Below are 16,408 nucleotides of genomic sequence, written 5' to 3'. Positions count from 1 at the left end.
ATGCTCGTCCTGTCAACGTTAGTAAAGAACAGCATAAGAAACATGATCACTGTCTTTCCCTTTTTTCTCCCCAATCTCCTTTTCTTCTTTGTTTCTTTTTAATTCTCCCTTTCCATTCTACTCCATTTCATTTCCTTTCTATTCCTCTTTTGGCTTTTGCGGGTGCATGGGTAGGTTGTATTTAGGAGTAGGGGGAAAACTGGAGGGGAGGTTTTAAAAATAAAATAAAAACCCACAAGAAAGCACTGACTAACATGAAATGTACCCACCGCTAATTGTATTTTTATGTTATGTGTCACTGCAAATTGTGGAATAAAAATCAAATTAAAAAAAAGAAAAGAAAGAAAACATAGTTGTGTGTACTTTGTCTAAGGCACAGTTCACAGAGGAGATTGTGGCCTGCACATCTTGGACCTGGCCAGGTGCTGGCTATCAAGACAAGAATCAAGGAGATGGTAAAACTGGTTTAAAGCTCCCAAAATGTATTTTATTTAACCCATTTTAGGCGGGAACCCCTTTTGGTGTTTTAAACATTGTTATAATTTAGTGAAAATGTGGTGCAAATTTGGAATATATATTTTTAACTCAAATCTTTGCTTCTGGGGGGATCCTGGAACAACACATTTTCAGATTACATATAATTTTGCGGTCCTTGACATGAAATATTGAGCACCACTGACATACAGTAGAAACATGAGGTTTTTCAGAAAACTGGAAAATTTAGAAGACATTTTATTAATGTCTACGTCAGGCCAAAATGGGTATGGCGCAACGTTTCAAGGCAAATTTGCCTGATGAAGACCTAGAAGGTAGAAACTTTGCAGATGTTTTGCAGATGTTATACCTTCTACTTGGTCATATTAAATAAGTATTGATGGTGTAAATAAGGAATGATGGAATCTCAATTGCATCAAAGCTTGAATAGGTTTATTAAAATAATTACAATTAAAATTAGGATACAAATAATTACAATTACAATTACAATACAAATATTTGAAATTAAAGTATTTTTTATCTGTTAAATGCATTGGCTGTTCTCTTCATTATTCAACAAATTAATCTAAAATGTCCCAGAGAAAAATTTAAAAAGTCTAGAAAAATATATGTATAGAAAACAACCATAGCAATGGGTTGAACTATTAACATTGGAATGCATTTAGAAAAAGGCTGTGTTCCGCTTCCGCTCCATCCCAGACAGTTGCGTTTGTTGACATGCATGCCTATCCACAGCATCCATTCAGAGCCTTCTTTGAATTATTTGGACTCAAATTGACCTGCGAGTTGGACTCACGTCTCACTTTAACATTTTTCTTCACTTCTCTGCAGTATGAAAGAAAATAGTTTCATTATGGTGAATTTAAAGGCAGCCTAATATGCGAATTTCTTTTTTTTAAAGACGTCCACAGACGTCCTGGGCACCACATAGCGGTTTCCCAGGACGTCTGTGGACTTCTTGGGCATAAAATGCGTTTTCTTATATACTGATCTTTTAAACAGCACCTCATTTTAGCCTGACTCTGAAATAGGCAGTTTTAGCCCCCTCCTCTTTAACATTAAACAATTAAATAGGACAGAAAATAAGAAAAAGCATAATCTCTAATGATAGCTTTGTCACTGGTCTCTTACCTAGCTAGGTGGAGTACAGCCTCAATTACATTGGTCCCCTCTTTGGCACTGGTCTCACAGAACAAAGCCCCATATGCCTGCAAACAAAGGATGGATATGCATGATTACCTTCAAATGATTCAGACACTAATAGGGAGACGAGGCATTCCGGTGAATAGGTTTTTGTTAAAAGTACAACTGAGATATGCACCTTTGCTAATTTCTCTCCATGCACACTGCTAACACAGCTTCCCTCTGGTAACTCTTCTCTTAGGTCCACTTTGTTCCCAATAATGCACATTGGGATTTGCTCATCTGTTGAGTCCTGTAAAACAAAGGTGCCGTTGACTCTTAAAGGTGATGCTTGTTTAAAACTTAAGTTTTTTTGTTACAGAATGTTTTCAGTAACACAGGTCTCTATGTCTCTCCAGCCCTTAAATATGTGCTCACAGGAGATACAAACGTCTTAAAGGTGTACGTTGCTTCTCGGATCAGTGGGAATGTAGACTGGGAAGCACTCAAAATGTGGAGGAGAGGAAGTACATTAAAAAAAAAAAAAAAAAAAAAACACATTAAAAAAAAATCTATAAAAGTGTCACATTTTCAGGTGGGTTGCAAATGTATTCCAATCAGGAGAACCCCATACAGATCATTTATCAGCTTGTGTTCATGGTTGGCCAGACAATAGGAGAACAAGCCGTTTCATCATTTCCTATTTCACTTGTATCCTGGATGAGGTCTAGTCTGTTCTCATTGGATGAAATTGGTATCCCAACATTCACATCTAGACTCAACTTGTCTTTGCTTCTAACCTGACTGTAACCTTTTATGACCCTGAAATATTTGCGCTGTGACCTTATCTACACTGTGTATTATGTGGTGGTTGGTGATTTAGGTGGAAGATAGTGAGCAAGCTATTTGTGTATATATGTATGTATTTGTTTATCTGTTTGTATCTGTGTACTGCATATTTTGTGTATTTGTGTACAGTATGCTTTTCTGTATTTTGTTTTTTATGGGTCCCTCTTGAAAATGAGATGCTGCATCTCAAGGGGCTGTCCCTTCAATAAAAATCTGAAATCTGAAATCCCGACCTGAAAATGTATTTTCTGCTTAGAGCCGTTGGCTGCTACAGGAATATAGTTATTTAACTCTGATAAAAAAATTAAAATAAACTGTGAACTGCTGTTCACAGTCACCACACAGTTACCTGGATCTGATCCACCCATGCTCTGACATTGAGGAAACTGCTCTCTGAAGTAACATCGTAGAGCAGTAAGACACCATGAGCTTTACGGAAATAGGACCGGGCAATGCTGCGGAACCTACAGTACCAGGAAAACAACAATACAACCAAGATATTTGAAACCGGTTTTGAATTAACACTGATCAGCAACAAGACCTTATGTTATACCTCTCTTGTCCGGCTGTATCCCATATCTGTAGGCTAGTTTTTTCTCCATCCACCAGCATCTTCTTGATTTGGAAATCAACGCCTGAGAAACAGTTATGACATTTTAGAATTATAATAACTTCTGCACCTGAAAATATTGCATCAATAAGTTTTGTTCACACAGCGTTCCCGCTAGGCTACCTGGGCCAACGCCCAGGTAACCTTGGGAGGGGAGAACTTTGTCCAAATACCTCATCCTCGCAACACCGATAAGTAGGGATGTAGCTCGTACATTTTTATTGATAACGATCACCTTATCGATCAGGCTTATCGAGCCGGGTTCTTATCGAGCCCACTATCGAGCATTTTCTATTATTTTGTTGAAAGACGGGAGATGACAATACATTCTGAAGAGAACCAGTATCTTTTACTAGGGCCTTCCAATACAGTACTTTTCTAACAGACGGAAGGCAATTGACCTTTTTACCAATAAAATGTTATTAAAGAAACTGTTAACTGGTTAATATGTGTAGTTGTGTACCGTGACTTTTAAAGCATAATTTTGTTTACCAGAGCAGCGATGCATGGTTGGCAGGTATTAATACACTTTTACACAGACATGTTTGTGCCAGCATGGATGATTTAAACATGACGTCATCATGAGCCATACTATGCTCGATAATAGGCTTGATAAGCCCAAAGCGTATTGATACTGGGTACTCAATAAGCTCGTCATTGGATTTTTTCGGGTATCGGTTATCTCACCCAGTGTTGTCTGCATATCTCCTCTGAACTCATTAAGGGTCAGCCTCAGCAGGAAGCTGGACTTGCCAGCCCCTGCATCTCCAGCTAAAACCAGGCGGTACATTGGAGTGGGTTCCTCGACTCCCTCGTTCTCTTCAAGGTCTGCTTCACTTGTCTTTGTAGCAAGGATACAATTAAAAAAAAATTGCATTCAGAATTAAGTTATCTTACATTAAGACAATATTAGATGTTAATTGTCATTGTATTCAGAATCCAATGAATCCACTTCAAATAGCAGTATCATACAAATACAAGTATAGCAGCAGCAGCATTATGCAATAAACTGTTACAGTAGGTTTGTCCTAACATAAAAGTCTGTTATCAAAGAAAAGAACATCAAAATCCATACAATAGATGTATTGTATGTATGTATTATAAGACATTAAAAATGTCACGGCCAGTGACCGCTGCTACCTTCATGGAAGAGAAAGCAGACAAACGTCGTCTTATTGATGATGCAAAAGAGCTTGTTTTGCTTGGAGCCACTGACACGGTAGCCTCTGATTTCACATCGGATATCTATCAGAGACAGTGAGGTTAAAAGATCCATACCCTAGCATCGTATGAGTAAGAGTAAACATGGTTGTTGGTTGGCCTGACCTCCACATCAGAGGGGACACATGAATAACTGTGGTGAACAGTTTCCACTGATTCTCTGCTGTCATCGCTGTCATAATCGCTGCCCGAGTTTTCAGCAGTGTCCATCGGTATGTTAACTCCGCTGTCCGCTAGATACCTATCTGCCCAGCTGGCCACATTGGTCTGTGAACTGCATAGCACGGGAACACACATCAATTACAGCATTTGTGATTCACAAAATCAAACCACATTTAAGAGACAGAAGGGAACATATGGTACCTGCTGTGAATGAGTGTACTTTCTCGAAGGGGCTTCATTCTTCTGGATGGAATTTCATTTTGAGGAGATAACTGTTGGTAGACAACACGGGTCATCATGTTCAAGTGAACATGATCAATTACCTAGCAGCTACCTAGCGGTCCTCGCCTCACTCCACTGGTTAGAAAATCTTAAAATCTAATTTTACGGGTAAATGAGCTGGCTCCACAGTATTTATCAGTCCTTATCCATACACCCCAGCCAGGGCTTTGAGGTCAGCTGACCTGCTGCTCCTGACTACACCCTCAATTAATTACAGGTCCAAGCCCTATGCTTGAACACTGTGGTTGGCTGACGGCAAGGAGGATGTTCAGACGTGTGCTGAAATAAACTGAAAGTCCAAACTTGTCCATTGAGTTCACAAACAATGATATTTATTAGCTGATCTGTCACCTCAGCATACAATAAATACTTACATAAATAAATTGTTCGGGATACATGACTACAGCTCAAAGAAACACAGTTGAAAAACATTGTGCCTCTGCCAATCAGCAACCCCTGCTGCTTGATTGGGGCCCATTAAATACCCAAGCAACCTGGGTCTAGCCCACGCCCTGTGGTGACATCATCAAATGAGTACTACAATACTACTAGACATCATATGTCTCTTACACCTACAAAGCGCTGCTCATCAGCGATGGTGAATGTAAAACCATGATGTAAAAAAAATGCCTTGCGTTAGGCGGCAGCAGCGTTTATGTAGCCTAATGTATTATAAAATATATAACCATCCCATGGTGCGCTCTGCCTGCATGCTCTGGGCTGTCTGTCAGCCTGTCTGTCACCTCGATGCGTTATAGAAAGCAGGCAGCGAGCGACGGCCACAACCACGTTGTGTTCTGGAAGCAAAACCCTGATAGGGTTGCGTGAAGGGGGAGCTGGCTCTTCTTCTTGTACGTAACGTGCCACCTAGCGACATTATAGCGTTTTCATAAAGTGTGCGTTCTGTGTAAAGGGTCAATAAAGAACGCAACTGGACTTTGACGTTTTATCTGGAGATGGTCGCCGTCTAAAAGAGGCATAAGTCTGCTCGGTCCTTAGCGGTTTTCAAACTCATGTCTTCTCCCCGTCTGATCTTGGATTGCATTTAGGCTTATGTGCAGCATAAATAAAATTGTGTAATTGCTGTCTTTTGTTGTGTTGTTATACCATGGTATTTATTTATTTATTTTCTCTGTAATTGCTGTTTTTTGTTGTGTTGTTATACCATGGTATTTTATTTTTTCTCTGTATGCTTGTTTTTGTTTTTATCTGACCTTGTACAGCACTTTGGTTGACCATGTGGTTGAAATGTGCTTCATAAAAAGTTTGATTTGATTTGTATAGACAACATGTCATGTATTATTAAATAGATGACCTGAAAACAACAAGACTTACCCTCCTTTTGGTTGCCATCGTTTCACTGGCTAAGGCAGAACGCAGCCCGTCATTACTGTCATACAGTGTTTTGTTCATTTCCCTGACAAGACGTTTCAGGAAATAGAAAAACATAATATGTCGCTGATCTGTCGTACTTAACTGTACAAACGTGTTTACTGTCATACAGAGGGTGTGGTCTATAATAGATTGTGGTCAGATTACATACTTGTCTTAGCATCACTGAAGCACATACAGTAAACGTGCCAGACAAATGCTCTCAATCATTTGCATTAAATAATTTGCACCTTGACTCAGGTCTGTGTATTGATCCTAATGATTACATTTGTAAGAAAGTGATCAACTGAAACAGAAGAAAAATATTTGTACTCCTAAAGACAAAGACTTACTGTAGCATTTCAACCTGACTAGAGTGAGACTGGGATTCCAACACCAGCCTCTTCAGGTCATCGCTCTCTCTGCAAAATAAAACCAACAACTATGATTGTATTTGTGTTATATTTTTGTTTATATTGTATTATGGATTGAAAGGATGTGTCTGTCCATATGGATGTGATGTGTGTTTGTGTTCTGCTGTATGGAGATCATTGGTGGGGCTGCCGAACTTGAGCCACCATCAAGCAAGTTGCCATGTCGAGCGTTGCGAAGTTCACTAGAGCCGACTCAACCCTGTTCGAGTTGCAACCCGATATGGACAGAATAGTAAATCCCACCCCCCCGCCCGCTGCAATACCAACACTGAGCAATATTTTTATTTCCCTCTAACCTTGCGTCAGTGTACCCTGACTATCCACCTCGGAGGAAAGTCTGCTAACTACGGAGCAAAGACCGGCAGTGTCGGTAGACCATTTAGAGGCAGAGTTGTATTTACTGTATATTAAATGTCCTAAAGCAATGGAGTTTACTATGTGAATAGACTTGAAATGAGTATGGCCTTAAAATGGCACCTTACCTTTCATGCTGAACTTTTTGATCTGCATACATATTCTTCAGCTTATCCAGCTCTGCATGCAGAATGGAGATGTTTGTATGTGATTTGATCAGAGAGCTCCGTAACCGCTCATTTTCCTGAGGAGACAGACAGCAGAAATAACTAGAACGTTGCTCTCTACACTAAAGTACTGTATATGCATTATTCATTCAGTAGAATTTCATAGTCTAAAGTGATTACCTACCAGTGTAAGCTTAGTGATACATTTGTTCAAGCCGTCAACATCCTCTCTTGAGCGGTTGAGTTCAGATTCCTCTTGGTTCTTGAGTATAAACATTTCAATGACCACATTATTAAATCAGCATTATGGTTTAGGTTCCTGTCAGTGCTTAATTTCAGCCGGATCTTGGCTGTAGAGGCAGCACCGGTAGCTGTAGAGGGCGCTCCGCCACCTCAAATGCACATTACAATATCGCATTGCAAGTGCAAACAAAAAAACACTTATTTTGAAATGCGTGCCCGTTTTGAGAGGAAATAGGTGGCTATGGAACCCCGGCGTCGTGAGGCTTGACGCCTCACTGTTGACGGTGCGTAAATAAAAACAACTCTCGTCTCTACTTTTGCAATTTGCATCTGTTGTCGTTCGTTGCATATGGAACTTTCATACTTTTATGGAGCAATAGATTAACTGCTACTTGGAGTTTAGCCTTGGGGACAGCATGCGTTTTGTTTTCAATACAAAATGGTGATTTCTTATGAGCAGAACGGACTGCATTGGTCAAATCTCGCAAAGACACCCGGCTTTACAACATGGCTCGATCAGAATCGAATATCAACGCTTGCTTTGGTATGATGGAGGAGGAACTTGGATAAGGACAACAACAACGTGCATGCAGGTATTTAGCATTGCGTACTGTTCCGATGATGGGCCACCCTAACTTAATACTGTATTTTATACAGTATCTAATATAACGATGACCCGCTGTGCCAACTGAACTGCAAATGCCTACTGTAGTTGTGTGTTGCGAGCCGGCAGGCCCCTGTGTAAACTGCTGCTGCAAATGTTATTGATTGACCGATTGGAAATTTTATTCAGTTTGTAGAGTGGGTACAGTTCAAACGAAAGTAGCCTACACAGGTCAATACAAAATCTGACTGCTACGAGTATAAAACCAGAAAAAGCTTAACAGGGTCCTCCATTTTCACTTCATCAGAACATTTCTACTAGCCTAGTAGGCTACTAGAGTAGTAGGCTACTAGTAGTAGGCTACTAGAGTAGCCTACTCTATTGTGTTCTGATGGGTGGGCTGGCCGTTGGTTGTGCTAAAAAAAAGGCAAAAAAAATGCCTGCGTGCATGTGCACGCACCCTAGCTCCAGCACCTAAGAATTTAGAAATTAAGCACTGGGTACTGTGGATAAGCCTGTGTTGCTAAATGCTGGAAGACAACATAGCATCTTTTCTGAATCTTTATTTTGTCTCAAATTATTTCTTTGAACTTAAAACAGGGTAAAGAAAAGTTTGTTTTGTCTGGAAAAGAACAAAATGAACACTTACCTTTAACACCCTGTCTAAAGCAGTATTTAAGTCCAAAACCTCATTTCCATGTTTCCTCTGCATGGTGGCCATGATTCCCTCCATTCTCTTACGCTCCTACAAACATGAAACCAAAGGAGATAGAATTGCCCACTAGCTGACACAAGCTTATAGAACAGGGGCTTTCATCTAACTTTACAGAGAGGCCCTTTGTGAGAAATGGAACCAGCTGCTGTGTCCTGCACCACAAATGTAGGTAACTAGGTAAAGAAGCAGGAAAGAATGCTGCAGGGTTATTAAAGGGCCCTTTTGCAACCAGATCTTATTTTAATGATGTTTGGGAGACAATACACTCTTTCCTGGGGGTTTTATGTGGGTAATATGTGTTTTTAGATATTTTAGTATTTCAAAGTGTCCATGATGCATAGAGTATTAAAAGGATAGAGACTGATCTGATAGAGACTGATAGAGCTTCATGATGTCATGGACACTGGGCTCACTTACTTCCTGGATTACATATGTTGTCTCAATAAGACAGCCCTCCCCCTATCCACAAGGAGGAACAGTGCACCAAAGCATTATGGGAATTGTAGTCCAGGAAGGAAGTGAGCCCAGTGTCCATGACATCATAGACACTTTGAATCATCCAATTGCCATCAAAGGCTTAAAGGGACACTTCACCCTTTATGCAAACAAATATATGTTAATGACGTTTAGAAGCTTTAGATCACTTTCCTGGGGGTCTTTATGTGTGTAATATGTGGTTTTAGATATTTTAGATTGTAGCAGTGAGCACAGTGTCTCTGATGTCATGGACACTGGTCTCACTACCTTCCTGGACTACAATTCGCATAATTCTTTGGTGCACTGCTCCTCCTTGTGGATAGGGGGGAGAGCTGTCTTACTGAGACAACATGTAGTCCAGGAAGGAAGTGAGCCCAGTGTCCATGACATCAGAGACAACAGGCTCACTGCTACAATCTAAAATATCTAAAACCACATATTACACACATAAAGACCCCCAGGAAAGTGTTCTAAAGCTCCTAAACGTCATTAACATATATTTTTTTGCAAAAAGGGTGAAGTGTCCCTTTAAGAAGAAATGGCACCCTTTTCACATTGGCCTATTATAGCGCCACCAGGAGGCCACAACCTGACCTGGCCTGGTGGAGACCTGTGCCCCAAGGGGCACCTTTTCTAGTTTTGCTCTGTTTTAACAACTTGGCATGTCATGTCACTATATTCAACTCACCTCTTCTCTCACCCTTTCTTCTAGTGTGGAAAGTTGCTGTTGTATGTCATCTTCCATTTCAGCCAGCTGGCTACTGTTCATGTCCTCTGTTCTGTTAGGGTCACAGAGCTGTGATTTAATTTGTACCTTCAACCTAAAGCACACTAAGTCCAACAACAAACGTTTGAGAGACGAGGATGAATCTACCCCCCCAAAACGACTTCAGGAGGTTTAAATTAGTCAATACATCATAGGTGAACTACGATACAATACAAAAACAACTACTGTTAAGACATGAATTGCACTACTGAGATGAGCAGTAGCTCACGCCCTCCCCACTCTCGTCAGATGACAGCAAAGGAGGGAGTGTCTTTATAAAACTGATTCCACAGGCGGACACTCTTTGTCCTCATATACACAGTATCAGTTATGTATGTATGTATGTATGTATGTATGTATGTATGTGTGTGTGTGTGTGTGTGTGTGTGTGTGTGTGTGCGTGCAGTGGCAATAAAAGCGTGGGAATACTTTCAGGTGTTTTATGTAAAATAAGGAACAGGCAGTGCAACAAGTATTCATAATTACTTCCTTGAGTATGGAATGTCACTTGTCCCTTGTGCTTTAGTGAAGCAAACAATATCCCATACACAAACCCCTCCCATGACTTATCAACACTGACTCAGTTATTCAGGTAAGTTCGGTTTGATTGAATGATTTTGGAGAAAATGTCAAGAAATGCAAATTAGCCCATGTTATGTGCTTAAACTGTGAATAGACAATGACATACTATATATATATATATATATATATATATATATATACACACACACACACACACACACACACACACGAGTATATCTGAAGCCTATTCAAGATCACTTGTGTCATACATTTCATATAATTTCTCAGGTGACAGTTTAAGATGCATCTGCCTCTGAAAAGTCATCTGTCATTCAGTCATCCTGATCCATTATCGGCTTGTATCAATTTATCTACCACCCAATTCATTAAAGCACTTTGGTTAAAGGATCACCTCACACATTTTCAACCTTATCTTGCCAATATTAATTATAAGATGGTGCAATTTCTGCCTACTAACTCGATATGTCATCGGTGGGCTATTAGACAGTTCAGAAAACTGCCTACCAATGACATAACAAGCTAAACGAAAGCTTGCTCTTCCTTGAAAGTTAGTGTGCTGAAATAGAAGCCATTTTCTTGTATTAATCAAAAATAAAGGAACTGTACTTCAATAACGTAAACCTGACCCGCTTATCAAACAGCGATTCAAGAATGCAGATAATGTTCTTACCTCTTCAAGCTGTTTTCCAGCTGTTCTCTCTCCAAGTTGTGATCAATGCTTTCTCCTATGAGGGCGTGGACAACTGCCTCATACTGCTGGAGCATATTGATATTTCCAGAGCACTGGAGGGTCTGATACATATCAGCCAACTGATCCTTAAGACTATAAATTAGGAGCAGAATAGTACAGAGAATTGATAGTTGAAGTACAGAAAGTACAGAAAAAGATAAGTTTATACATGCTTCAGCTTGGGAACCTATGTTCACATTAACCCTAGAATCGTTGGTCGGATACACGGTTCTCCAGAACCGCTAGAAAAGGCTCTGGTCAGGCCCTGCCAGTTGACCTAATGAGCCTAACCTAACCAATTTCCATGCTCTGCTCATATATGCCCAATTGCCCATATACTAAACATCAGGGATCTCCATTATGAACATAAAAGGGACAAGCCTTGGCTTCCATTACCCCCCGGCCCCAACTAGCTTCTTTCCCAAGTAGGCTGATGCCCGACAGGCACAGGTCTAATTCCATTATAATACAGGAAGGGTGGGCACGCACTAGGTCAATCTGGGCACCATTCTTTGGTAAAACTGGGCACTAGGTAAATGTGGGCACCAATACAAAGTGAAAAAAACTTTTTAAAAATGTTTTGCAAAAATCACATTCCGTGCTAAGCTAATCAAATTATTTCTGTGGTACACACACAAAGCTGGGCACTCAAAAATCACACATGAGGGAAGTGAGAGGCGTGTGAAGTGAGGGGCGTGTGAAGTGAGGGGCTCCAGTGAGGCTGCCAGTGCCACATGATGTCACAGGGGGCATACTGATTTTTGGGGGGGCATGAATAAAACAAACAGAAAAAGTCCATAGACTTGGCTGTGGCTTCCACATGACATTATGTCTGAAAGCCAGACATTGGGGGGCTAGAAATTAGAAGGGGGGGAAATCACACCTGTGTGAAGTGATCATACATACATACAGTAGCCTACATCATCATACAACACCTCATACCGGCCAATCACAAGTTGCGTCCTCACTTTTGTCAATGTTTGTGTTACGCAATGTTTGTGTTTACACGAACACTCAAAATTATTCATTGTGAATGGCAAGTAATGTTTGTGTAGGACCAAGTTTGTGTTTTCACACACTAAAAGCTGGACATAGGAGCGCCCCTCAAAAAGAACTGTTTGACCTTGTGTGTTGTGGGGGGTTTAAAGACATATCATATATAAAAATCACACCTGTGTGAAGTGAGGGGCGCTAATATATTAAAGTCTAAATCATTGATTAGGTTACGTAATGGTGATGTAAAACAAACAGTGCCAACACAAACATTAAATGCCATCAACAATAAAGAGATAATATGACGTAATGAGGCACATTATGACATATCACAGCCATTCAGGGCTCTGCATAATTATATTTAAGACTGTAGTGCATTAATCTGAGTTCCCAGAAGTTTTATTTTTCGCATAGGCATTTATCGACGGTGACTTGCCTTTCGGGGAGAAGAACTGCACCATCGATTTTGCTCAAAAACTCGTCCCACGGGGAAGGGGAGCCTTGAATCTGAGAAGCACCGAAGGATGACAAATCCATGGTCTCGGAAACCTCTTGGAACCTCGACGAAAAGTTGTTGTAATTGATATATCCATTTTGATCCGCGTCGAACTTGTTGAACAAAGTTTTCGTCTCACTCTCGGAGACATTGAGCTCTCGGCAAACAACTGTGAAGTCCTCGTATTCGATCATTCCAGACTTATTCACATCGCACGCTGAAAATAGTCTTCGGAGGCTGGGTCTCTCCATTTTCATCTATAAAAAACAAATAATAATAAAATAGGCGGATAAGGAAACAAGCAAGACTTTCTTGTGCATAGATTTCATTAGCAGGTGACCCGGCAGGTCTATCGATCGCCTCATTCGTGTAACACCCAGCAGAATCCTTGTACAAAACGGGTGCATCAAGTGGTATAGCCTGCCTCTGCCCTGGAACTCTATGCCTGGAACACAGTCAAAGAAAGCCCTATATCAAAGCCTCAATTAAACACGCACAGGAAACACAAGACACTGATTGGCCAGCGTCGCAGTCTGAAACTGTAGTGGACACCTGTCGTTTGTATTTTAAGTTGCGCATCTATTGGTGTAAATAGGGGCCTATGTTAGACACGTATAGCTGTGGGAGCAGGAGTATCTGTGATACTGATAGGTAGGCCTATATAGGGGGAACAAAATAATAATAGCCTACAGGGCCATGCAGAACCATTTCCATTTTCTATCTCAATCTCAATTTGACTGATACCTGTTCATTCACACTCTAGACGGGCCTGCCCCGAAGTTATTAGTGCAGCCATGCCTGGCAGACGGCGAAAACTAGAGTTCTCAACTTGCCCGAAAATTAAGGCCCGGCCCTACCTGGGCCCTCATCAAACTGTACACTCAAGACACTGCCCCCGCTGCCACCCTTAGATCTCCATATGGAGCGGACCTGTTCTTACATTCCATATGTTGATCTGACCTCATCAAACCCTGTACAGTGTACACTCAAGACACGCTCCATATATGGCCAGACCTCATCAAACCCTGTACACTCAAGACAATGCCCCCGCTGCCACCCTTAGATCTCCATTGACCTCTTCTGACATTCCATATGTTAACAAAATACAAATTTACAAATACAAACAAAATACATTTCTTGAATACGGTAATTCAATATGTATTCCCCCTTCTTCGGTCTGTGCCCAATATCCTCATGTATGTATGGAGGAACTTTAAAAACATCAGATGCCAATAGGCCTACGCCCTACTACCATAATATGAAAGATTACACAAACGTACCGTAAACATTATTCAAATGGCCTCTTCTGTGCCACTGTGTTTTTATATAATGAATAAAATCAATTGCCCTTTCAAACAATTCCATATAGGAAACTATGGAGACAATAAATACATTCTCAACCCCAAACCAAGCACTGAACTAGTAGGCATATTGGTTTAATTAAATGTTTTGCCACCGACATTTTGCAATAATAACTAAACAAACAACACCTTATGTAGGCTATAAACGTTTCATAAATAATTTCAAATTCATGTGACATATGACATGATCATCCTGTATACCTACTGACACTGAGTTATAATGGGCAATTATAAATTACATTTCGGGTCTTGCCGTAAGTACGCCAACAGACACGCAACAAAGAAATTCCCAACTGGCTAGCATGAATTCTTGACTCACTTGGTCGTATAGTTTACCGAGGGCGTGACCTATAGGTGTGTAGGCCCTGGCCCTACCATCTGACTAATAAGGTCTACTTATCATGGCTTACTTGTGATAGTCACGCCATGCTGTTTTTTCTTCATTATTTCTGTGATATATCTATACCTTATAGACTAGTACTGGACCCTATTGTAAAGAAGTGTATATGATTTATGGTGATTTATTGAGTTGTGCTTGCCTTGAAATGTACCTATTTTGCATACTGCATACATAATAAATACTTAAATCAATATCTCTCTTCCATTTTAGGTTGATTATATATCTGTCTTTTACCGTTGTTTTAGCCTACAGAAGTATACACTCATGTTGTAAGCCGGCACTTCCACAATACATTATTTCTATGCATATAAAGTGCTCTGTTAGTTTATTTACCTTTAAGGTGTGTGCATGTGAGATCTTCATGACAATGTTAAACTGCAGTGCTTATCACTGCTACCAACTCCACCCAGGCTATAGCCCAGTGATACTCAACCTCAGGCCCGCGGGCCACATCAGGCCCGCGGGACCATTATGACTGGCCCACCAATGAAAATCTAAAAAAAAGAAGAAAAAAAAATCTGGAAAATGAAATAAAAATAAATAAATCTGAATGAAGTTATCTTTAATTACATTATTATAAGTAATACTATTAGAGTTGTACTATTACTCGAACGAAAATAAAAGCTTGGGGGGGGGGGGAGATGCAATGCAAATGAAAGACATATACTGTGTATCCCTATTCCCTGACATCATTTTATAGCTAAACGGACAGAATTCTATTTTATTTGAATGATGAAACCCAGCTGCCATTAATAGTTGGAAATGGAAATGGAAATTGCGGAAATTGCGGAAATGGAAATTGCGGAAATTGTAATTGCGGAAATTGCGGAAATGGTGGAAATGGAAATTGCGGAAATTGCGGAAATGCGAAAATGGTAATTGCGGAAATTGCGGAAATGGTAATTGCGGAAATGGTGGAAATGGAAATTGCGGAAATTGCGGAAATTGCAGAAATGGAAATTGAGGAAATTGCGGAAATGGAAATTGCGGAAATTGCATATCATGCAATCATAGCTGGGTAATCTATTTTCAGGCAAATTGTGTTTATTGTATTTTATTTTACTCAGCCATAACAATTTATTTTCTGTTAACCAACTTGCTGGCTGGCAGGCAGGCAGACAGCTACTCATATACAGGCAGACAGACAGACAGCTACTCATGGAGAATTGGACAGGCAGGCAGTCAGACAGCTACTCATAGACAGGCAGACAGACAGCTACTCATGGAGAATTGGACAGGCAGGCAGACAGCTACTCATGGACAATTGGACAGGCAGGAAGGCAGACAGCTACTCATAGACAGACAGACAGCTACTCATTGACAATTGGGCAGGCAGGAAGGCAGACAGCTACTCATAGACAGACAGACAGCTACTCATAGACAATTGGGCAGGCAGGCAGACAGCTACTCATAGACAGACAGACAGCTACTCATGGACAATTGGACAGGCAGGAAGGCAGACAGCTATACTCATAGACAGGCAGACAGACAGCTACTCATGGACAATTAGGCAGGCAGGCAGACAGCTACTCATAGACAGGCAGACAGACAGCTACTCATGGACAATTAGGCAGGCAGGCAGACAGCTACTCAGACAGGCAGACAGACAGCTACTCATGGACAATTGGACAGGCAGGCAGGCAGACAGACAGCTACTCATAGACAGGCAGGCAGACAGCTACTCATAGACAGGCAGACAGTAAGACAGCTACTCATTGACAGACAGACAAATAACTACTCATGGACAGACAGACAGACAGGCAGGCAGGCAGGCAGGCAGGCAAAGAGCTACTCATGTTATGTTATTATGTTATTATAACAGCTACTCATGTTATGTGCAATAATTTGTGCAGTTATGGAAACAGCTCTTTGTGTTTATGCAAGAAAATGTAACACATTTATTTATTTACATATTGTGTGCATGCACATTGTACTTTGATACATTTTGCGAAAATAAAGCAATTGAAAGAGAGAAGTTATCAAGTATCATTAATGTCTACTGGCCCCTGGCCC

At 40.6% G+C, this 16,408-nt stretch overlaps 1 protein-coding gene across 1 annotated transcript; it reads right to left on the bottom strand.

The window, feature by feature from the left end:
* Window positions 1-918: 918 nt before the first annotated feature.
* On the bottom strand, window positions 919-13,059 carry rasef2 (RAS and EF-hand domain containing 2). The gene is made up of 17 exons (XM_080761430.1): window positions 12,575-13,059; window positions 11,086-11,238; window positions 9,795-9,885; window positions 8,564-8,659; window positions 7,252-7,329; window positions 7,029-7,144; window positions 6,466-6,534; window positions 6,077-6,158; window positions 4,661-4,731; window positions 4,403-4,571; window positions 4,217-4,321; window positions 3,764-3,917; window positions 3,020-3,101; window positions 2,816-2,930; window positions 1,817-1,930; window positions 1,627-1,703; window positions 919-1,320 (listed from the first exon to the last, which is right to left on the bottom strand). The coding sequence occupies exons 1-17, from the start codon at window positions 12,889-12,891 to the stop codon at window positions 1,221-1,223; spliced, it is 1,989 nt and encodes a 662-aa protein (XP_080617556.1). The 5' UTR covers window positions 12,892-13,059; the 3' UTR covers window positions 919-1,220.
* Between the last annotated feature and the right edge of the window lie 3,349 nt (window positions 13,060-16,408).

Source organism: Protomyctophum bolini (genome assembly GCF_963924005.1).
Source record: "Protomyctophum bolini genome assembly, chromosome: 4".
Lineage (NCBI taxonomy): Eukaryota > Metazoa > Chordata > Actinopteri > Myctophiformes > Myctophidae > Protomyctophum > Protomyctophum bolini.
Note: the sequence above shows the minus strand (reverse complement) of the source record. Positions and strands in the feature narration are given on the sequence as shown.

Bases quoted from the DNA above. Each gene is read 5' to 3' on its own strand.
- rasef2 (XM_080761430.1), bottom strand. From the start codon at position 12,891: ATGAAAATGGAGAGACCCAGCCTCCGAAGACTATTTTCAGCGTGCGAT. The intron at 7,330-8,563 runs GTAAGTGTTCAT...TTTATACTCAAG, and splicing joins CTTTAGACAGGGTGTTAAAG to AACCAAGAGGAATCTGAACT. The intron at 7,145-7,251 runs GTAGGTAATCAC...CTGTCTCCTCAG, and splicing joins GTATCACTAAGCTTACACTG to GAAAATGAGCGGTTACGGAG.